The sequence below is a fragment of the Anomalospiza imberbis genome, chromosome 15 (genome assembly GCF_031753505.1).
Source record: "Anomalospiza imberbis isolate Cuckoo-Finch-1a 21T00152 chromosome 15, ASM3175350v1, whole genome shotgun sequence".
Classification (NCBI taxonomy): Eukaryota; Metazoa; Chordata; class Aves; order Passeriformes; family Viduidae; genus Anomalospiza; species Anomalospiza imberbis.
In genome coordinates this window covers 17798182-17821041 of record NC_089695.1, presented here as the reverse complement: position 1 = coordinate 17821041, position 22860 = coordinate 17798182, and the positions used below count along the sequence as shown (strand labels likewise).

Below are 22860 nucleotides of genomic sequence, written 5' to 3'. Positions count from 1 at the left end.
AAAAAAGTCCCTTGTGCCAGCATAGATCAAATTTGGATATTTCACAACAGGCAGGAACAGAATGACTGGATAGCCCTCGATTCTGAATTTTGCTCACTCGTCCCCATGACAAAGGATCAGAATTCACACACACACACAGAACTTTTGATCCTTGCATTCTGTATGGTAACTTCTAAGCCATGATGCCAAACCCACAGAAAAAGGTTGCCCATTTCCTGGGAGCACTTAACAACCCAAAGCCCTCAGGAATTGTTCCTACAGCTGCTTCCCAACGGGGTTACTGAGCCCCACTGAATTTTAGTCATGAAAGCAAAGCTACTAAAAAAGCCCAACTCGGAGCTCAACACCATCCTGATGCCTGGGATAATATTGTATTTTAAAGTTTGCCTGCAAAGCTATTTTCTCCTGCTACACAAGCTGTGAGATGACCCTGGACTGCTGCTGTTTCCCTGCCTTTCCCACATCCTTTGATTTTTAGGGACAGAATGTATTTAAATTCTATAATAACTTTTTCACACAGAATCACTAAACCCTTGCAAACTTACCTGACAGGTACTGTTGCCTACAGAGGTGGATGTTTCAGAGGAAAATAACCAGATTTTCCTCTGCCAAGGCTGGACATGGGGCAGCTTCAGCACAACCTCGGAGCAGAGGCTGCACAAACAATTTCACTTCGCAATTTTTCTAATTTTACTGGGTTTATGTCAATGACATCTCCTATTCTGCTTACAAACAGAATAAAATATATAAATAAATATGCAAACAACCTACCCTGCAACTGTTCTTACCATTCTTATCTTTAGCCAGCACATCTTGCACACTACAAGGACCTCACTGAGGAAACAGTCACTGACATTTCTGATTCTATCTGCTGACATGAAAAGATTTGGGATGTTCTCATTTTTTGTTTCAAGATGTGTGCCCATTTCAGCTGAAAAATTAAACACAAGCTTAAGGTACACACAAGGCAGCAACTGATATCTGCCTCCTGTTCCACTCCAGCCTCCCCAGGTATTAAAGAAGCATTGCAGTTCTTCATGGATTTAAATTCTATTCCTATTCTATTTCCAGCAATGTATTTCTTCTACAGTTTTCACGGAACAAAAAACAAACAAATGGAAAAATCTTTCTTCCTTATTTTTCCCATCGACGCCTCCCTTTATGGAATGATTCATGATCCATGTAAACCTTCAACAAGTGGAACAGGAAGACACAACACTTAAAAAGGAATACATCTTCATTATTTAACACTCCCACCATTTCCTAGGTGGGTTTACATTACTCATACACCTCACATGTATTTTTGAATGCTCCAAGTGCAAAGCATGCCTGGAAAACACAGGGTGTAAATAAACCTGTTAAAGCTGGGCTATTTTTTCCAGAATGGAGGGTAATTTCTATTCCAAGGATGAAATACAGTTCTGTCAAATGAACTCTCAACCCAGGGTTATGCTGGAAAGGCTTTAAGCCCACTAATCCCTGTATAACTTTCCCAAAGGCAGATTGAAATGACAACAGCCTCTCAGTGTCCCTCTTTGGGGACACAGCAGCGCCTGGAATAACAGTACCAGGGCAGGCTGCAGCTCTCTCTCCTTCTTCCCAAACCTCTCCATTCCCACCTCCACAAGCACAGCCCCAGCACCTGGCCTGCAGAGGAGGATCCAAATCCAGCAGTCTGAGCCTGTCCCAGCCCTGCTTCCCATGGAAGGGGTGGGGGAGGCTGAAATCCCTTCTCCAGAGTTTCAGTTTTATTTTCCACGGAGCTGCACTTCCTCAGTACGTGAGCTCAGACTCGCATTGCCCAAAGACATCACTTTTTGCAGGCTACTTGTTATCAGATTATCCTGTGCCTGAACAAAGCCATGGGCTAGGAAGCTGGCTTTGGAAAATAAACGAGTGCATGGCCCTTGCACACTGCCTGTGAGGGTGAACGGACACAGGCTGGAAGTTTGCAGGGAAGAAGGAGGCTGCTGATGGAGCACAGCCCACATTCCCACCTTCCCACATCCCACCTGTAAGGCTGAGGAAGGGCTGGGAGAGGAGAGGAAACACACAGGTCTCAAACTGGGGTATTGAGTTCTGTTGTGCTCAGATCATGGTCACTAACTCTCACCTTTTTTCCTAAAAATACAGACAACTGAGGAATCCTACAAATACTGTACAGGTTCCACAGTGCCCACACCTCAGTGCTGCTCCCACATACACATGGATGCATCAGGAACCCATCCCAGACTGAGGGTTACACGTGCCTGGCACGCTTGGACAGTCAATCACGTTTACCAGTACAGGAACCACCTACCTATATAACCAATTCCATTAATGCATTACCCCATCACCCAAAACCATCAAGCTTTAAAACTTCCTCCACTGACTCATAATCCAATAATTTAAAGGATTAAATGAGCTTGTTGTGAATTTCTCCAGGCTGCCTCCATTGACTGGGTCCTGTATTCACTCTAGCCCTTGCAGTTACCACTTCACTATCAGTCTCTCTTCCTTGGCACATGGTACATTCATTATTGTACATTCCCTCATTATTGTATATTCCCACACACAATAAGTTTCAAAATACGGGGGGGAAATCGACACATTCGGTGCTACAGAGACTCTCCCACTCTCTCATCCTCTCTTTATCTAAATCCCAACTGCATCTCCACAGCTTGCAGGGTTTTGAAGCAACACAAGCATTAGGAGCCAGTTCAGTGGTAACACACTTCACAACGGCAACACCTGGGTTCTGGCAGAGGGCAAGGAAAGAGAAGCAATTTCTAAACAGCTGCACAAAAGTAAATACGTTTACATGTGAGAATCTGCCTCTCACTCCAGTTTAACCAGTGGCTCCACAGGTCTCCATTATGTGCTTGTCTTTAGCAGTGCAAATCCTCTGGCACAGCCTGGCTCCCTAATCTCCGCAGGGCTCCGCAGATGAGTCTGCCCTGGCTCTGCCCGAGGTGTGAGCAGACACAACACTGAGCTGGCAAACAACAGCTTTACACACTCCTCTCGGGGGAAACCAGGAGTGTGTGCATCAGCCAGGTAACACCACCGCGGGCAGCGGGGTCCTCCAGCCACTGTGTCGCCCATCCCCACTGCTCCAGGCCATGGGAGCACATCCCTTGGGAAAAGCATTTGTGAACACACTTGCTGGGGTCAACACCACCAGCAGGACTCTGCCAGGAAAGGCGATTACTGCAGAAACCTGGTTATCTGTGCCTAGCAGGTCCCAGAACAACACAAAGAGATTTGTCATTGTAAGTGAGCACATCTGCTTAGCACTGAACAAAAAAAAAAAAAAAAAAAAAAAAAAAAAAAAAAGTCTAAGTTTTACTGAACTTCTACATTACCAGTATGTAAAAACACGGAGACCTGCAGCTGTCAGACGAGACAAGTACTCCATCCCATGGGAGGGTGCATCTCGAACTCTGCCGAGCTCCAGGCTACCCACGCTGGGAATGCTACCCAGGAAAAGTCACAACACGGCGATTTCTTGGGAGAGCCTCGGTGCAGCAGGAGCGAGCTGTCTGCTGTTTTGAGGGAGTTCTCCATTTCTCTAAGTAAAGAATTCTCCATGTCTGATGTCAGAAAGGCGCCTGCCAGAACTGGGTCACACGGCGGGCTGACACCCGGCCCTCTCCGTGGGGCCGGCACTGCAGACAAACGGGAGGCAGCAAGAGAAGAATGACCCCAGTTCCCGAGGGAGCTCCTGAAGGCCAGCCCCCGGCCTAGAGGGAGTCCACACGTAAAAGATGGAAGAAACCTAACGGTGACCTCGGCACGATGCGGAACGAGACCGTTCCCTGGCCGAGGGGGGAAATGACCGGCGGGGTCAGCGCCCTGCGCCAAGGTCGCCCCGGGACTGGGCAAACACCGGCCCCAGGACAGAGCAAACAGCAGCCCCGGGCCTGGGCGAACGCCGGCCGCGGGCACACCCAGCCCCGAGCCGGCGGGCAGCGGCTCCGCGGCCGAGCCCGGCCCGACCCCCCGGGGACCCGCGGCCTCCGCCCCGGGCGCTGCTGCCAGCACAGGCCCCGCTCCCGGCCCCGCCGCCCCGGGAGCCGCCCGGCCGCGGCCCCGGCGCCCCTCACCTGCTGGTAGCGGCCGCTGCTGGGCTCGGCGGCCGCGGCCGCCATGGCGCTGCGGGGTCGGTGCGGGCGCTGCGCGGGCGGAGGCGGCGGCGGCGGCGGCGGCGGCCCGGTCGCTGCTCGCTGCGGGCTCCGCTCGCTCCCGCCCTCCCCGTCACGCTCGGCCGCGCCGCCTCCCGCCCCGCCCGCCGCCGGAGCCGCCCCGGGCCGCGAGCAGCGCTCCTCCAGGGGCCACGGAATCGCGGAACCGCCGAGGCGGGGAGAGACCTGCAACAGCAGCGAGTGCAGGCTGTGACCAACGCCCGCCGTGTCCCCAGCCCCGAGCACCGAGTGCCGCGGCCAGGAATTCCTTGGACACTCCAGGGATGGGGATCCAACCCTCCCTGGGCAGTTCCAGTGCCTGAGCACCCTGTCCATGGGGAAATTCCTGCTCCTGTCCACCCTGAGCCTGCCCTGGCCCAGCCTGAGGCCGTTCCCTCTCCTCCTGTCCCTGTTCCCTGTTCCCTGTTCCCTGTTCCCTGTTCCCTGTTCCCTGTTCCCAGTCCAACCCCCCCCGGCTGTCCCCTCCTGTCAGGAGCTGTGCAGAGCCACAAGGGCCCCCTGAGCCTCCTTTTCTCCAGGCTGAGCCCCTTCCCAGCTCCCTCAGGAATTCTCCAGCCCCTTCCCAGCTCCGTTCCCTTTCCTGGACACACTCCAGCCCCTCAGTGTCTCTCTCCCCATGAGGGGCCCAGAACTGGACGCAGCATTCCAGGTGCTTCACCGGTGCCAGCACAGGGGACAGTCCCTGCCCTGCTCCTGCTGCCACACTATTGCTGAGCCAGGCCAGGTGCCGCTGGCTTCTTGCCCTCCTGGGCACACGCTGGTTCCTGTTCAGCTGCTGTCAGCCAGCATCCCCAGGTTTCCCAGCAGGACAGCTCCACTGGGGCTGGAGGGCGAGCGGAGCCAGCCCGGAGCCAGCCCGGCTGTGTGCAGGGATCCCGAGTGCCGCTGCCTGCGGGACTGCCGAGAGCCAGCAGCATGTCCCCGGCACCGCCGCAGCTGCAGGAGCCACCCCACAAGCTCCGTGCACTACGTATAATGTGCATTGTGGAACTCAAGTATAGATTTCAGAGTGGAAGCTGCCATGGGATGTGTTCGTGAAACCTAGGGAGTCAGGAAATTGATGTAAAGCCTTGCTGCCTCAGCAGGCACCCACCAGAGCCAGCACCGAGGAACCAGCCCTGTCTGAGCCACACTGACCAAGCCTGGGTCACACATGACCCCAGCCATCCCTGTCCCACCACACGGGCAGGGAACAGGCCAGCGACCGCTGCACCAAACACGAGGTGTTGGCCGTCAGCTCTTCCATATCCACAGGGAGCAGATGGTGTTGAGCTCCTTCCTTCCAAACGGAGCACGTGTAGGAAACCACGCAGTGAGAGAAGTTGGTTTATTCTGAGTTCTTCAGTGTTACATTGGCCAAAACACTTCTCAGCTTGTGTAACATTTGTTTTCTACATGCGCGGTTCAGCTCTAGTCAGGCTTGCACAAAATTACCCACATCAATCCCTAAGGTGGATGAGATTTAAATATATCAGCTCTAGGATGAGGAAGGCTGAATCAGCCCCGCTGGGATTCCAAACTGCAAATTCAGAGAGTTGCAAGCATTGAAGCCCGAGGACATGGTTTTGAGCTGCACACTCAGTCATAAATACAGGCCTCAATGCTCATTAATCCCTACCATAATCAGCCTGGATTCTTTTCTCCCTGTATTTTGCCTTTGAGGGGTAGGGAGTTCATCGATGTCTTAGTGAGATGAATGAACATCCCGGTTCTCATGCTGAAGGAGAGGCAGGAACCGTGAAGGATTTTAGCGATGAATAACCTCAAAGAGTGACTCCTGAGAAGTGCTGGAGACACAAGGACGAGGCAGGGTTCTTGCAACACACATGCCTTTGAAGGAACAAGAGCTGCAGGCACCGACAGACTCTGGTTTCACCTTTCCACAAGACTCTCCATTTGCACTGAGCATTTCCCTGCAGTGAGGAGCTGTCCTGATGACATGCATGGATTTACTCGCTGCTGAGGTGGGATTACACCCCTAAGTAAGGCTGTGGCAGCAGTGGTAATTAGCTGCACAGTGACTGACATGGACAACACAGAGACTAAGATAAGATCCAACCTGTGCATGTCCTCAGAGAAGATGCTAGAACGTATCCTGGAGAATTGTGAAACCATTTGTGTCAAAGCCATTTTGGGGCCAGTGGAGGCAAATCATGGCCTAATTAGTCCATCTAGTCTGAGCATGACTGACTCCAGAGGGGTAAGGGCAATTTCTTCCAGCTTCTCTCTCTGTATTTATTTTTGTTTTCTAAGGTGGGGAAGCTCAGCAGAAAGATGATGCTGTGGTTACAGCACATGACTGGTTCTGCTTTCATTTCCCAAGTGGTTTGAGGCAAATCACTTCATGCCTCTGTGTTTTTTGTCTTTTTCTCCAGTACAAAATGTCTTTTCTCCCAAGAGACACTTGAAGCTTGAAGTCATTGATTTTAGTGACTTCCGTACGGGATGTGCTGTGAAAGTATTTGAAAGCAATTGAAAGTATGACAAGTAGTGGAGTGAGTCCTCTGAAATCTTGGAGCTGTACATGTGTTCCTTTAATTATTGTGTACAACTGAGCAATAAAGGGAACACTTTTAATGTGCATTTTGTAATAAATATTGAACACCAAAAGCTAAATAATAAACTTCAAAAGCAGGGCGTGTAAGTTAAACTAAGTAAGAACTGAGTAGAATATTAAAGCTAGATATTTCTTCTAACCTTTTAGTGCTAAATTACCCAATTAAAAAAAAAATCAAAATGTTCACATAACAGAAACATTTTGTCATCAATTCGAAAGTAGTCCTCTGTCCCTGGAGGCAGAGACACTCCGTGTGCAAGAATTGGATTCACAGGGTTTGAATATACACAGATGTCATTTCCCACTGTGGAATAACATCCTGATTTAAAGTTGTACAATAAAGCTGGAGAGATTTGTTAAGGGTTAATAAATGCTGTCTAACAGATGCTCCTCCCCAAAACATCGCTTGGCCACAAAGACTTTTTGTGCTTGGGATCATCTTGTATTTGAATCGTCTTTGATCTTTTTGCCCAAAAAAGTAAAACTGTGGCTGACCCATTCCTGGAAGTGTCTAAGGCCAGGATGGATCGGGCTTGGAGCCTCCTGGGATGGTGGAATCTCATGGCAGGGGGTGAAAGTGGATGATCTTAAGGTCCCTTCCCACCCAAACTGTTCTGTGGCTCTGCGACAGCCCCTGCCCAGGGAAGCTGCCCCACTGCCTCGGAAGCAGCAGGTTCTGCAGGTGTGGGCTCCCTGCGGGGTTTTGGACATGCAGGCAGCTGCAATTTTGGTGTTTATTGCAACAACAAAAGCCACTCGGTCACATGGGGTCTGCTGGAACGAGGAGAGCCCCAGCAAGCCCAGCCACACGTCCCACAGCCGGTGGAAGCAGTGCCTTGTTCACTGGTGTGGAAAATGATGGCCCAAAAAGCCACGAGTATTGTGAGGAGGAGGAATGAAAACAACAGTGGCATTGAATTGGAAGAATTTCCCAATGGGAGTTGTCTTCCTCTGAAAGCCAGCAGCAGAACCGAGGGGCAGATATGGAGGGATGCAGTGAGTTGTGCTGGATGGTGCACGGGGCAAGCAGAGCTGAGCTCCAAATTGCCTCCACATAGCGCAGCCAGCTCAGTCCAGCCTGACCTCAGGGGCCCCGGCTCACTGACTTCACCAATGCCCTTTGTTGCTGCATTGTTTCTTCACCCTACTGGAGAAATCACAATTAACCAATGGTTAATTTAACCTCGCTATCCAGGTTAAATCCCGTACTGCTTAGGCTGGCAGTTTTGAACCTGGTGAGGAGTGAGGTCCTGACAGCTTTGTCATGGGAACATCACCTGCAAAATGGGAAGGGACTGGCATGGGTGCTCTCCGGAGCTGCCTGTTCATGCATTGCCCTACACATCGGCTTGTTGTGACCCCAAAAAATCCTAAGTAGGACTTGGGTGCTGCTGGGAGAGCTAGGATGTCCATGGGGCTTGCAGGAAAGAGCAGCTCTCCTCCAGATCTATTATTTCTCCTTTTCTTATAAATTGGGGTCAGAAGGTAAATGGAACATGCTGGAGCAGGAAGAGGTGACTGATGGTGGATATTGAAAAGACTCTTTAATTACAGGATTTGGAGAGAGGATTCTTCATGGAGATAATTTTTAAATTGTTGCTGTTTCAGGAAAAGAATCCCAGTGCTCCCAAGCAGTTCCCAATAGCAAAAGCCCCGGTCTCTGAGCACTGCTGACTCTGATCCCTTCAAGACGGGGCAAAAGAAAATGCTGTGTTTGTTAGAGCTCCCCCATTAAACTTCAACTTCTCCTGAAGAGAAGTGTTTGTTTCCTTCCATCTGCTGCTTTTGCAAGGAAGGAAAATCAGCCTGTTCAGACACCAGGAAGTTCTTCAGCACGGGAACAGCTCGCTGTAAATGCAGGAACAATAACAGGCAGAAATTATCATACCTAAAAATACCCAGCATGCGAGTCACACGCACAGCCCAGCCCGGAGCAGCTCGGAGGAGCACGGGGTGGATGGAGCGTGTGGATCCACAGGATGGGCTGCGTGTGGGCAGCGCGGGGGCACCTGCCTGGCTCTGCTGCACTTTTTGCTTTCACCAAAACATGTTTTGCTTTTGCAGGGAGCTGTCGGCTCCTCCTGCATCTCTGTGCACTGCAGCTGCCCAAGCCACTCGCAGGGGAGGTGAAAGCCACACCTGTGCAGTCAGAGCCTTCCAGCACTCGGATTTCACAGACGCCATCCCCACAACGGTGCTGTGTGAGCAGCTCTGGGGGGCTGCAAGGCCGACGCCAAAGGCAGCAGCTCTCCACTCGTCCCAGGAGAGCCAGGGCAGGTGAGATGGAAGCAGGGGATGAGGTGAGGCTGTCCACAGGCCGCTCTGAGGGCAGACAAAGCCCACAACCCGCAGGTCACCCCGGCTGCTGCCCTAGAGCTCACCGCCGAGGGAAGTCCTTGGTGTCTCCTGCCGGCAATTCCTGTGCGGGCTGTGCCTCCGCTATTGGCTTTTCCGAAATTTCCGAGCGCTGGCCGCGTTTCCGTGGTAACGCCAGCGAGCCGCTGGGGGGTCTCTGGGGAGCGGCGGTGCCGGTGCTCTCTCCGTGCCGAGCCCTGCAGCAGTTTGGGCTTTGCACACCAGAATCTGCAGTTGTGCCACAGTAGGGGTGATGGGGCAGCTCCCAAGGTGTGTCTGCAGGCCAGGTGGGCGCTCACCAGGTGTCCTTCGTGCCGGCAGCATCCTGGAGAAAGGACTGAAGCAGCTCCAGGATGGGAAGGGTCCGGACCTCAGCCAGGTCCCCATCCCCTCCATCCCGGCGGGGCACAGCCCCCGGTTAGCCCAGCACCTCGGTCCTGTGCCTCTGAACCCTCCGCTGCCCTGATTCCTGCCAGTGTCCGTGGAAGCCGTGGGTCTGTCGCACCGAAATGGCCCCGATGGCACAAGTGAAGAGCTGTGTCCCACGGAGCCAGAGCCCAGGCTGCCCTGCCCTGCGGGAGAGCCGGGAATGCCGCTGCTGCCAGCTCCTCACCCAACAGCGGCCACCGAGACACCTGCCCGTGGGCTGACACCGCTCATGGAAACACACGGCCATGGAATTTATTTAGTCTCTGCGGCCTAAAACTCTTCCCGGCTCTGCCCACAGCCCGCCACACCCATCATTCCCGTCCCAACGCAAACCAAGGGCTCTCCGGGAAGAGACAATGCCGGGAGCGCTGGTTCTAGCCAGGTCATTTAAATTATTAAAATGAGAAGTAACTGCATGGGCTGGATCCCAGCAAAGCAATTTGTAGCTCATTCTTTCTTCTGACGAAATTGAAAATCGGTCTAACTTTGAAGTAAGAGCTTTGTATCCCAGCAATGAACCAAGCCTGTGCAAGGAGAGGTTGGGCACATTTCCATGAGAGCTTGAAGGCAGCTGGAGCAACAGCAGGAAGGTGTTTTGGGGATACCAGTGTGCCAGGAGCAAGGGCACACAGAGATCATGGTCTCTGCATCCCCCAGAACAACCCCAGCACGCCCCAAAGTGAGTCCCTACAGTACAGTTCAAGCGTGAGAACAGCTCGTTGTGGTGGAACAAGGCTGGGAGATTCGCTTTAGGGCTGAAAAGCTGAAGGACAGAGTCGGGTGGATCCCTGCGGCGACGGTGACACTCCAGCAGAACCACATCGGGATATTTACGGCCGTTTCGATGTATCTGGAGGAAGCACTGCTTCCCACAGCTCTGCCTGGACGACAGGCGCGCTGGCCGAGCGGTGACACTCCCCGAGCCGCCGCTCCGCCCCAGCCCCGGCTCGGGCCTGCCCGCCTCCCTCCCGCGGGGCCGCGCCCGGCGCTCCCCGCCCACCCGGGCGGCCCGCGGAAGTGATCCCGGGCAGGGCGAGCCGGGAGGAAGCCCAGGTTCCGGACACGGGCGACCCGCGGAGGCGGTCCCGGAGGCGGCGGCGGTCCCGGAGGCAGCGGCGGTCCCGGAGGCAGCGGCGGTCCCTGGCGAAGGCGGTCCCGGAGGCAGCGGCGGTCCCGGAGGCGGCGGCGGTCCCGGAGGCAGCGGCGGTCCCGGAGGCAGCGGCGGTCCCGGAGGCAGCGGCGGTCCCGGAGGCAGCGGCGGTCCCTGGCGAAGGCGGTCCCGGAGGCAGCGGCGGTCCCGGAGGCAGCGGCGGTCCCCGGCGAAGGCGGTCCCGGAGGCAGCGGCGGTCCCCGGCGGAGGCGGTCCCGGAGGCAGCGGCGGTCCCGGAGGCAGCGGCGGTCCCCGGCGAAGGCGGTCCCGGAGGCAGCGGCGGTCCCCGGCGAAGGCGATCCCGGGAGGCAGCGGCGGTCCCGGGCGGCCCCAGCATGAAGCTCATCATCCTGGAGAATTACTCGCAGGCCAGCGAGTGGGCGGCCAAGTACATCCGCAACCGCATCGTGCAGTTCGGGCCCGGCCCCGGGCGCTTCTTCACGCTGGGGCTGCCCACAGGTGGGTGCCGGGGGGCGGCCGGGCCGGGGCCGAGCGCGGGCCCTGCCCCGGCTGAGGCGGCCGCTCCCCGCAGGCAGCACCCCGCTGGGCTGCTACGGCAAACTGGTGGAGTATTACCGCAACGGGGACCTCTCCTTCAAGTACGTGAAGACCTTCAACATGGACGAGTACGTGGGTGAGTGCCGCAGCCACCCGTCCTGTCGCCTGTGTCCCTGCCCGGGAGCCGCTGGGCCCTTATCCCGGCAGAGCCTGGCGGTGCCCGAAATCCACCTGTCCAGGTAAGGTGGACAACAGTTCACGGAGTTACAGCACCAGCATTTCACGGAGTTACAGCATCAGTTAGGATGGAGAAGAGCTCTGAGATCATCGGGTCCAGCCCGTGACCCCACACCACGGTGTCAGCTGAGCCATGGCTCTGAGCGCCACATCCAGTCTTTCCTTAAACACCTCCAGGGAATTAGCAAAGGGGGGCAGTTTGAAAACCTGTGGAGGAAATTTGAAATTTTTCCACATGTTTGAATACGTATGGACAAAACTGGATGCTGGCTGTTGCCCGGTATTGCACACACTGTCACAGACACTGCTGTGTGTTAGCTGCACTCAGGTACTGACCAGGCAAGGAGCAGCTTATCACTGCAGGCTCAGCGTGCAGCATTACCTTCCACCTTTGCTCTGGGGTTATAAAGGTCCCTTACAAAGACCACTGTGCTCCCTGGGTGCCCTCTGGTATCTCCTGCTGAGGTAGCAAAGTCATGCCATTTCTGAAGTCATGGTGAAACAGCCTCCTCAGAAGAAATAGACCCAAAGGTGAAAAATATACAAGCTAAATATTTGCTAATGCTAATTTTATCCTGGTCAAGAGGGTTTGTTTTTTTTTTTTCTGTGAATAATCCCAGTCAAGCAGCATTAGGGAATAAGCAGTCCAGTGTGGGTTTACAGCATTCAAGGGGGGTAAATATGCAATAATTATACAGTAATTATTATTTCCCAGACTTCTGCATAGTTTTTTAGATATTCTTACTAATATGAAACGGGAAAAGGGCTGAAAAGGTACTGACAGATGAGGCACAGTACACACCTGCTTTCTGAACATCTGTTGTATATTAATATGGGCATATGTCTTACAGGAGCTGAGTTTAATTCTGGTATTTAGGGAAATACAAACAACTCTGAAAGCTGAGGGTGTGACAAAGGACAGAGAGCAGTGCTCTGTCACCAAAACCACTGCAGGGGTGTGGAAGTGCTTTGTTATGGGTGATACTGTTCCAGCTGGCCTCAGTCCTGTGTGTTCTGTTACCAGGCCTCCCGAGGGATCACCCAGAAAGTTACCATTCCTTCATGTGGAATAACTTCTTCAAGCACATTGACATCTCACCAGAAAACGTCCACATCTTGGATGGAAACGCCCCTGATCTCCAGGCAGAGTGTGATGCATTTGAGGAGAAAATCAAAGCAGCTGGAGGCATCGAGCTCTTTGTTGGAGGTGAGAACCCAAGAGCAGCAGCCTCTAAACCCTGTCCCAAAGCTGTGCCTGTCCTCCCCAGCTCTCATTTATTGCCAGGATTGTTCACTTTCAGTGCATTTGCAGTGAAATCCACCCCACGGTCCGTGGCCCTGGGCACTGCAGTGTCCTGGCAGCCTTGTCTCCCCACCTACCCTCCCAGCTTTAGGGCTTTCAGTGCAGTCAGTGAATTGTTCAGGAAGTGTTAGCAGGAGAAATGGGAAGGGCTAGAACTGTACAAATATGAGGTACTTATCAATTGTCAGTGGCAACAGGGAACTGCTGGGAGTAGCTTTTCCCACAGCAGCTCTTCCCATCAGTTTGCCATCAGGTCCTGCCACCTCCTTTGCTTTGTCGTTGTCCCAGCGCAATCCGGGCATTGTCCGCTGGCTCCTGAGGGGGCTCTTGCTGTTGCTCCTGGCAGACACAAATCTGAGCTGGAGCAGAGGAACTGCAGGGGTTTTTCTCAGCTCTGTGCTCCCGGGAGCACTGCCTGTGCTTCTCCTGGGAGAGCTGCTGGCTCTGCTGCCACAGCTGACCCTCTGCTGACGCTGTCCCTGTCCAGGTATCGGCCCCGACGGTCACATCGCCTTCAACGAGCCGGGATCCAGTCTGGTGTCCAGGACACGAGTGAAGACCTTGGCCATGGACACCATCCTGGCCAATGCCAGGTTCTTTGATGGAGACCTCTCCAAAGTGCCCACCATGGCTTTGACAGTTGGAGTAGGCACTGTCATGGATGCCAGAGAGGTGAGGAAATAAGAAGTGGCTTCCTGCAGTTCCTCTGGAGCAGCCAAAGGCTATCCTGTTATGGAGCAGCCGTGTGTCCTCTGGTGTAGGGTATTCCTGCCACAGAATGCCTGATCCTCCTGTCCTCTGGCATCCTACAGTACCATGGAGAGGCTCTTGCTCTGTCTCTGCTGGCACTTGTGTCTGTGTAACCCTGCAGCAGCTGTTCCCCCCAGGGAGCCAAGGTTTGGGAGGGTGTCTTTGGTTAGGAATCTCACCTGGAGAGTAACTGCAGAAATCAGCTTGAGTTGATGTCACACCAGCAGGTCATGAAAACTGTGTGGAAGCACTTTTACTGGAGTCTATTCTTGATCTACACTTGTTAAATCTCAGTGTGCAGGTGCCCAAAGGATCATTGCAGTGACCCAGCAGGCTGTGATCCCATTGAGAGCTGAAGCAGCCAGAGCAGCAGCAGCACAGAGAAGTGGCTGTGGGGAGGGTGACAGGGGTGCTCCCATTCTCAGCTTGGCAGGGTGTGGTTGGGCTCTCCCTGAGCCCGGTGCCAGGCCCTGACTGCCCCTCTCTGTGTCTGGGGGTGCAGGTGATGATCCTGATCACGGGAGCCCACAAAGCCTTTGCTTTGTACAAAGCCATCGAGGACGGTGTCAACCACATGTGGACGGTGTCGGCCTTCCAGCAGCACCCCAACACCGTGTTCGTGTGCGACGAGGACGCCACGCTGGAGCTCAAAGTCAAAACAGTGAAATACTTCAAAGGTGAATGCTTGACCAGGCCAGGCAGATGTTCTGTTACATGTTTAGGAGCCACGAGCCATGCTTTGCAGAGGTGTTGCTGTATAAGTAACTCCCGAAGGAGTATATTCCTTAAATATACCACAGCAGTACGTGTGAAGGTAAATGCTTAATGCTTGGTGTGGAAGCAAAGGCACAAGGACAACAATAATGTCTAATTCCATTAGCATCCAATGAAGGAGAACTTTCCTTTATTATGTCCACTTAAACTGCCTTTTGACTCTCTCCATCAGGTTTAATGCTGGTTCACAACAAGCTCGTGGAGCCCTTGTACAGCATGAAGGAGATGGGAGCGGAGAGGAGCCAGCCCAAGAAGCCATACAGTGATTAATGTGCTGGGCCAGTGCTGAACCAGCTGCTGAAAACAGCTGGGACAAAAGGGAATTGCTGCAGAAACTGATCTCATATTTGTTCTTAAATTAGCAGACTGATCATATGGTTCCTTCTCTCCGTTGAAGAGACAGATGCCAAACACCTGCCTTAATTAACCAAAGGAGGATGGGATCCAGTGTTCTGTGTTCCACAAACTTTTGCCACTAACTCATTCTCTGAAGGAAATGAAGAATGAACTGTTTGATCAGTGAACTGACTGTAATCACAGACTGAAGGCTGCAGAACTGAAATGTGAGGATAAATGAAAGTACAATGTTTCAGAAACAAGTGGGTGATAACTTTGGGGTGTATTCCTTGCAATTAGGACAAGTGTCTCTGTTATTCCTTCCTCCTCCCTGAAACACTCTTACATTAGAATCCTGGAAAAGAGGATTGTCCAGCTGGAGAAGGGAAAGCTCAGAGCAGCACCCACAGCCAGGAGAAGGCAGCAAGAGGATGGAGCCAGGGGGAGGAAGAGAAGGGGCAGTGGGGTGGGAGTGGAGACACAGTGCTCACGCTGGAGAGGATAAAACCCCACTGTGGGAACAGAAAAGCAGTGGCACAGGATCCCCATGGCTGTGCAGGCTCTCTCCTTAGGAGGTTGCCAAGAACTGACTGGATGAAGGCCTGGTTGAGCCCTGCTTTGAGCCACTGTAGGACTTGAGACCCCTCAGCAGAAGAGGCTCCAGCAGCATCCCCCACACGGGGTCCATGGTGCAGCTCAGGCACCTGAGGATGTCACTGCTGTCACACACAAAGCCCTTGTTCATGTTCAGGCCCAGCTGTGATTTGCTATGCCTGGTGCTCTCTCTTCTCCAGGATTTTCCATTTCTCTGAGGAAATGCCAAACCAGCCCCAAAGGAAACACTCTGTTCCCACTGGCTTCTGCCCCTGTTCAATTGCAGACACCCCACACAGGTGAACAACAGCCAAGACCCCACCAGTTCTGAAATGTGATTCCTGGGATTTCTGTCTCAACACGAGGGGCAAGAAAACTGGGCAACATTTATTTTCTTAATACAGAAGTTTTGTAAGTTGTTGATCTGTAATGTAACTTTCTTCACTAAATGTCTTTAATTTTTTTTAAATGGTAACATTTGGCTGTATCTGGTGCTCGGTCTCAGTCTGCTCATGGTAGCAAAGCAGTTCTGGAGGCAGTGTGGTGGGAAGAGCTCCTGCTGCTCCCCCTTCCTTGCCCAGTGCTTGCTGGCAGGTTTTCCTCTGAGGGAAAAGCAGGGCCCTCGGGGTGGGAGGGCACTCTGCATGCATGAAATCCCATGAGCAGAACACATCCCTGCCAGCTCCAGGTGGGAGCTCTGGGCTGTTCCATTCCCAGGAGCACCTGGGCACACCTGTGCTGCCAAATCCACGCCAGAAGGAAGACAAACAGGGACACTGCATTTACCATCTTAATGTGAATTTAGTGCACGTGAAAGGTGCAGGAAAAACAACTCAAACCACCCACAGCGTACACTTTTCCTACACACTGACCTAGAGATTCAGCTGAGGTGAGATTTGCTCTTCCTTCCATCTTTTTAATCTCTGTGCCAGTTCCAACAGTGCAGACTCTTCCTCTGCACAGGGAACTGAAGCACCACTTGTTTTGGCCACACATCCCAGGATAAATTTATTAACTCTCAGTCAGAACTGAGTGAGCTGTCATCACACACAGTTCCTGAGGAGTCTCAGCTCCAGAGCTTTCCATCCAGGCCTTACTGCTCTTGAACACAGCACATGCAGCTCTAGTTTCCAAATAAACTTTTAGACTGTTCTGCAAGTGGAAAAACTTGTAAAAAAAATCAGTGTTTGCCTCCAGTAATCACCTTCATACTCAAAACCACTTGCTGAGATTTTAGGGGAAACAATTTGGTTACTGAAATAATTTGAAGTGCAAAACCAGTGGAAATAAAGGATCTAGTCCAGAAGCAAAAGTATCAGCCATCAAATTTCTTATATGAAGAGTTAATAATAAATTACTTCATCAACTGAGAACACAAGGTAATTGTCAGTATGTTGAAGAATTCAAGTTCATCTCTTCCTGATACTTTTCACCCTCTCACTGGTCACAGCCTCAGCTCACTGCCTTGGCACTCATCCCTGCCAAAACAAGGACAGGCAACGTGAGGGAATCCAACAGCAACACAGGGAGTCCCAACCTCACAGGAATCCCTGGAAATGGCTGCGGGTCATTTTCTGCCCAAGCTCTCAGGGATGCAAAGGCTCAGGCACAGCAGCCAACGAGAGGGGTTGGGGATAATCGGCTTTAATGTCATTAGAAAGTACCAGTGACAGAGTCAGAAGCTGCTTTTCAGAGACGTACATCAGGAAATTCATAAAAGCAACAAAGTTTGTTGCTGAATACGGAAGAAATTTCTGTATTGTATCAGAAAACCCCCCAAGCCCAAACAGCTCCAGAGAGAGCACTACAGCTCCACCACACCACCCCAAACCCCACAATATTCACGAGCCAAGGGTCAGTCTCCCTAAAGGAAACCCCCAGAATACTTCCAGGATCTGAGGCTTCATTTTGTCTGTTTGCTTTTTAAAAAGGGGCACCTCTTGGTATATATTTTTCCAATGGTTTTTCAATTTCTGACTTTAATAATGGACATTTGTTTGGGCATTCCATGATGATCCTGATCCCAGGATGGGGAAAAGGTCTCCTTTGGTTTTGGCAACAGGCTCTGAGGTGTGAGTGTCCCGCAGTGCAGTTACGACTCTTCTGTCACACAATGGAAGTGAAAAGCAAACAAAGGACACAAAAAGCATCTCTCTCTGGTTTGTTCATCTTTTGGAGCTGGAGAAAGCTACTGATCATCAGCTTCCACTTCCCAGAACTCCCCATCGTCTATGTGCATGGCTTGAAACAATCTGCAAGACAGAAAATCAGCAATATCAGGGTGTAAAAAAAGTCAAATATGTTAAAAAAGTAACTCCCTAAATGCAGCAACAGTACAGCAAGTTCCCTTGGTTTCTTCAGTATCACAAACCACCCCCCGTGCCCCGTGGACGGGACAAGAGAGGCTGCCATTGTCCCCCTGCTGTGACCTGCCTGTCACCTGTCCCACAGCAGCACCTCTGTCCCTTGGCTCATCCCCAAGGGAATGTCAGGCAAATCTGCAGCTCCTTGAAGCAGCTCTTCCCCAAATCCTCGAGCTGCTCCTGAGCATTGGCAGGGAAGCACTTCCCTGCAGGCTGTGGCAGCACAGAAAGGGTGAGGTCATGACCTGACCAAAAAAGTCAGGAATAGGCTCAGAAGACTCCTCCAGAATTTTAAACCCAAAGTTCTTCAAAAGCAAAACCATATCCTGAATCACTCCTGATTTTTGCTGTTAGTGCAAATATTTGAGAGGAGAAACTGTGTCTTAAACTGTAGCTACAAATTTCAGGAAAGAATCTGGGAGCGACTGTGAGGAAAAGTAGCAAAGAGGTGTTCCAGCAGTGGAGGGGCCCCTGAAGCACCGACCTGTTGAAGCAGGGGGAGGAGGGGTCGTTGAAGTGCCGGTAGGGGTTGGCCCGGGACAGGGAGCCCATGCAGAGCCAGCAGAAATACTGCATGCACCCTGTGCAGGTCATCTTGTTACAGCCATCCAGTTTCTGGGGGAAAAACCAAGAAATGCTGGTAACAGAGCCCCACTGTGGCAGGCCTCAGTCCCCCTCTGCCAACAGCCCCCAGAACCACAGCACAGTGAGCACAATCCCCCCTGGCTCCACCACACACCGGTATTTTCACTGGGAGCTGGAATCCCAGCACTGGAAATTGGTTAAAATACTAAAACTACTGGAAATTAGTAGTTTTCTGAAGCTGGCTTGATTTCCTGGCTCTAGTGTGAGCCAGAGGTAGCCTGAAACGCCAGGAAAACAAAAGGATTCATACAGATCCAGAGTCAGCCTGGATGTGTTTAGTGTGGGAGCCTGACCACCAGTCATTGTCTGTACTCCAGTCCTTGGGATCCACAAATATCACCTCACCTCCTTTTCCATGTCACACAGAAATGGAAAGTTCTCTTAGTATTTCCTAGAGATTTCCTCTCCCTCGAGACTCCAACACACCCAGAACTGCCTCCTTGTGAGCTATTTCCTGTTCCATGATTCCCCAGCCTTTCCCTCCTCACTCACCTCGATGTGGGTCCCACAGCAAGGACAAGACTTGGAGTTCTTTTCCAGCCATTCCTTACTCTCCATCTCCTCCAGGGCTTTCTGAATCACTCTCTTGCCATAGCGTTGTTCCAAAAATCTTTTATTTGTCTCATCTGCTTCTAAATATTCATTCCTCAAATCCATTAATTTCTCTGGGGGGCAAAATCAAACCAAACCAGACAGCTTTTGTAAGATATTAGATACAGAAGTCCAGTTAATTGCAGCACAAAGATTCTCAAAGAACAATAATGTCATGAATTAAAAAGCAAGAAAACTATTATAATATATAAGATGATAATATTAAACCCACTCTGCCTCAAAATTCAGCAGTTTTACACTGTTTTATTATAAAAGAGATCTGTTGATGGAAATAGAACAATGTAAAATAAACAGAAAATGGATTTTTTTTTTCTGACTGTGTATTTAATTAAATTCTGTCACGGTATTTTAAGGCCAGAGAGAGAAGCCTCCACCTGATTCCAGAATTAACTCTGACAATACAAATAAAAATATAAAGGAATTCTTCCCCTGCTATAGCCTCTCAGCATTTGACAACCAGCAGTTTAGGGAGCTCCTGAGCTGAGGAGTCTCACCAAAGGAATATTTAATTGCCAGCAACTGCCCTCCTTCAAATGAATGCATCTTTCCGAAAGCTCAGGGTGAGGAGCTCCCTTGCCCAACTTTGGACTTTTCCTCCCAAGATCCAGCTGTGTGTGGGTGACTGTGGAGCCCTGGGGAGGTGACTCACCTGCAGTGACCTTGCAGGGGGACACCCCGTGGTAAGTCATCTTGCAGAGGGTGCAGAAGGCGTAGTTGCAGCAGGAGCAGATGCCCATGGTGCAGCCGGGCTCCTGCATCACGGGGGTCTGGCAGCCAGGCCGGGGGCAATAAACCACGTCAGCCATCAGGTCCAGGCTGGACTGCAGCAGCAGGCGGTCGTAGCGGGCAAACAGCTCCTCCCCAACCAGCTCCTTCACCTGCCAACACAGCCCATGCAGGCAGCAAGCCTTCACCCACACGCACCCAGGCCCTGGCACAGGTGCCCAGAGCAGCTGGGGCTGCCCCCAGATCCCTGGCAGTGCCCAAGGCCAGGCTGCACAGGGCTTGGAGCAGCCTGGCACAGTGGAAGGTGTCCCTGGCCTTGGCACTGGATGAGCTTTATGGTCCCTTCCAACCCAAACCAGGCTGGGATTCCCTGATTCCTTGCATCTGTAATTCTGAGCCTGCTGCAGCAACAAACAGCAAGTCACTGAAAACATATCAAGAGCTGGGATGAATCCGCTTTAGATTCTCCAAAAGGTCACCGTGGGTCAAGGATCTGCTCCCAGGGACAGGGACAGGAGGAGAGGGAACGGCCTCAGGCTGGGCCAGGGCAGGCTCAGGGTGGACACCAGCAGGAATTTCCCCATGGAAAGGGTGCTCAGGCACTGGAATTGCCCAGGGAATGTTGGATCCCCATCCCCGGAGTGTCCAAGGAAGTGGCACTTCCTGACACAGTTTAGTGGCATGGTGGGACTGGGTCAAAGGCTGAACTTGGTGACCTTGGAGGTCTGTTCTGACCTAAATTACTCTGACTGCCAGCATCCAGCATGCAGGGCCACAAACAGGCCCTGAACTTGGGTTGGGCTGGGTTCCAGAACTCCCAGCCCCTGCACGGGATTACCTGGCCTGGAGTGGCGACAGAAGAACACTTGGGCTCGGGGCAGTTGAGGCAGTGCACCTGTCCATCCCTGATCTGGATTTCAAAGTAGTCCTTCAGGCAGGCCTTGCAGTACACGTGGCTGCACTCGGTGAAGTGCATGCACTCACTGCCCAGCTTCTCACAGAAGCAGATACTGCACGAGTACATTTTACTGTTAAAGCACTTCCTCCTCTGGGCCTGGTCGAAGTCCAAGATCTCCCTGATCAGACTGGACATGGACTCCACATCCTGCACAGCCCTGGCATCCAGGATTTCCTCCTCAGCTGTGGCAGAGCCTGTGGCACCCCCACAGTCCTTCCCAGCCTCGAGGGGCCCCACTGGGCTCCGGCCCTGCCCCTTCCCCTGAGGGCACATTTCCAGCTCATATGGCGATGAGATATTCAGGTAATTCAGTGTTTCCTCCTTCAGAAACTGCATCCAGGCAAAGAGCACCACACAGCCTCGGTTCTCTTCCCACACGTTGTCCAAGTGCTTGCAGAGAGCGCTGAGCTAGGAAAGAGCAAAGAATTCCTGATTTCAGTAAGTTTGTAACTCCTCACTGGGCTCCTCCCCTCAAGCAGTCCCTAGTGCAAAGGTTGATGTCAGATTCAACAGTTTCCATGCTGATTAAAATAGTTCTCACAGATGCAAGGCTTCTTTCTTCAGAATAGTACTCAAATGAAAACCAGCAAGAGACAAGGGGCCAACTGAGGAGCAATGTCACTGGTTTTTTTACTTTGCTTAACTGTTAACTATTAACTCAGCAGTCAAAATGTAAAAAATCCTCTGCAAACCTGGGCCTGGGAGAGCCATTTCCCACTGAGGGTGAACACGGGCGGCGAGGTCGATGGGTAGTCAGGTGGGAGCTCGAAATTCAGCACGAGGGGAGGCAGGAAGCACACGGAGTACTCGAAGCCACTGCTCTGGAGGCTCTCTGCGGAACTGCCTGAGCCAGGGCCCACCGAGGCAGTGGGAGAAGTAACAGAAAAATGAAAATGAACCAACTGCTGCTGCTTCTGACAGCACCCAATGTCTGCTAGTTTGATATATTTCTGGGGTTAAATCTATTTGTTCCACCCTAAATAACAAAACTCTCGGTGCAGTAAAATGTCAAGGGTTGGAGGTCTGTGATTAAAGCAGGTAAACAGCAGCACTGTGAAATGTCAGATTCTGCACAAACCAGGAGCCTGGAAACACATATCACTGGGGGAATGAAACCCCAATAAAGAAACTTAATTATTCGGAAGAAGTGCTGTTACTCATCTGTGAAGTTTACTGAGGACGTTCTGTGTATGAGGATTAAACTGCTCAAACACAATCCCCAACAAGCAGAGCAGAGGGTGAGCCACAGCTCTGTGCAGTCACTGCTCCCTCAGGTCACCACAACCACCTCAGCTTGCTAAAGCCTCCCTTGGGATAACACAAAACATCTCAACTCACCCCTCACAAAAATTTTGAAGTCTTGAGGCAACTCCAGACAAATTCTTGTTTCTCCTCCTTGGGCAGACTCTGCTCTCTTAAACTCATCCTCATCGTAGATGCTGGCCAGAGCCAGCAGCTCGTCCTCCTGAGCCTCCTTGTCCTCTGAAGACATTTAACTTTTCTGTAGAGTTGCCACCACCCTGCAACATCAACCAAGTTAATGCATCCAATTCAAATTATCAGTTTGAGACAGCTATTTTATAGCATACTAAACTTTAGAAAAACCCAGGTAACCAATCTAGAGCAATGTGAAATATAATTAGGCATTTTACAGGTTGAAAAAAAAATACTGATAGCTTTATAAATTTTTTTAAAATGCCCAACAGAATATTGAAAAGTCAGAAAGCAAACTGTGTGTTATTAGGTAAAGACAGCTGTAAGGGGGGAAATAATGAAATATGGAGATGGCACAGGTGACACAGGGACATTTCACTGATGTGTGGAAGAAAACTGATTCCCCAGAAAACACAGGAAAATTAATTAGTAACAGTAGCTCTTGTCCAGTGCTCTAACGCAAACAGGGAAACAGTCCCATTCGCGACTGAAAATGCCACAAAGAGCTTCAAGTGCCGCACAGGCATCTTGCGGACGCACTCGTGGAGCATCTCAGCCGTACATTCGGGGCAATGAGGCCAGTTTGCCGAGTTACCTTTCGAGTCAGAGCAGCGCGGAGGCAGAGCCGGGGAGCCGCTCCCGGAGCATCCCTCCAGGCCCGGCCGCCGCTCCTCCCTCACGGCACGGGCACGGCGCCGCGCCGGCCTGGGGCTGCTGGGACAAACAACAAGGCCACCGCGGGCTCGGGGTCAGAGTCCCTCGGTGCCCCCGCGCCCGACAGCTCGCCCAGGGCTGGGGCTCATTCCCAGCCGCCGGAGCGGTGACCGAGCTGCGGGGCCGGGCCCGACCGCCGCGCTCCGGGCCCGGCTCCCCGCGGCTCCGGCCGCCGCGGCCGCTGGGCCCGGCCCGGCCCCGCCTCACCCGCGCCTCACCCGCTCCTCACCGGGGCAGCCGC

General features: G+C 52.3%; 3 protein-coding genes across 5 annotated transcripts in view; 1 reads left to right on the top strand and 2 right to left on the bottom strand.

Moving 5' to 3' along the window:
* NDFIP1 (Nedd4 family interacting protein 1) overlaps nucleotides 1-4266 on the bottom strand; it is a 59789-nt gene extending 55523 nt beyond the window's left edge. For 2 of the 3 annotated variants that reach the window (XM_068206253.1, XM_068206251.1), the window contains exon 1: nucleotides 4086-4266. In XM_068206253.1, the coding sequence (XP_068062354.1) occupies nucleotides 4086-4130 (45 nt within the window). In that variant the 5' untranslated portion in view covers nucleotides 4131-4266. The remainder of the gene's footprint in view (nucleotides 1-4085) is intronic. The other variant, XM_068206250.1, reaches the window with a different exon arrangement.
* GNPDA1 (glucosamine-6-phosphate deaminase 1) lies at nucleotides 3925-16398 on the top strand. The gene is made up of 7 exons (XM_068206254.1): nucleotides 3925-3928; nucleotides 10983-11134; nucleotides 11208-11309; nucleotides 12435-12617; nucleotides 13201-13385; nucleotides 13966-14140; nucleotides 14410-16398. The coding sequence occupies exons 2-7, from the start codon at nucleotides 11011-11013 to the stop codon at nucleotides 14505-14507; spliced, it is 867 nt and encodes a 288-aa protein (XP_068062355.1). The 5' UTR covers nucleotides 3925-3928; nucleotides 10983-11010; the 3' UTR covers nucleotides 14508-16398.
* A 397-nt stretch (nucleotides 16399-16795) lies between these two features.
* Nucleotides 16796-22638, bottom strand: RNF14 (ring finger protein 14). Its single transcript, XM_068206249.1, has 8 exons — nucleotides 22501-22638; nucleotides 21810-21991; nucleotides 21164-21315; nucleotides 20352-20879; nucleotides 19437-19665; nucleotides 18668-18840; nucleotides 18015-18145; nucleotides 16796-17419 (listed from the first exon to the last, which is right to left on the bottom strand). The coding sequence occupies exons 2-8, from the start codon at nucleotides 21961-21963 to the stop codon at nucleotides 17356-17358; spliced, it is 1431 nt and encodes a 476-aa protein (XP_068062350.1). The 5' UTR covers nucleotides 21964-21991; nucleotides 22501-22638; the 3' UTR covers nucleotides 16796-17355.
* Nucleotides 22639-22860: the final 222 nt, after the last annotated feature.

Bases quoted from the DNA above. Each gene is read 5' to 3' on its own strand.
- RNF14 (XM_068206249.1), bottom strand. From the start codon at position 21,963: ATGTCTTCAGAGGACAAGGAGGCTCAGGAGGACGAGCTGCTGGCTCTG. The intron at 21,316-21,809 runs GTGAGTTGAGAT...GCCCTGGCTCAG, and splicing joins CTTCAAAATTTTTGTGAGGG to GCAGTTCCGCAGAGAGCCTC. The intron at 18,841-19,436 runs GTGAGTCACCTC...TTTGCCCCCCAG, and splicing joins CCCCTGCAAGGTCACTGCAG to AGAAATTAATGGATTTGAGG.
- GNPDA1 (XM_068206254.1), top strand. From the start codon at position 11,011: ATGAAGCTCATCATCCTGGAGAATTACTCGCAGGCCAGCGAGTGGGCG. The intron at 11,135-11,207 runs GTGGGTGCCGGG...CGCTCCCCGCAG, and splicing joins CACGCTGGGGCTGCCCACAG to GCAGCACCCCGCTGGGCTGC. The intron at 11,310-12,434 runs GTGAGTGCCGCA...TTCTGTTACCAG, and splicing joins CAACATGGACGAGTACGTGG to GCCTCCCGAGGGATCACCCA.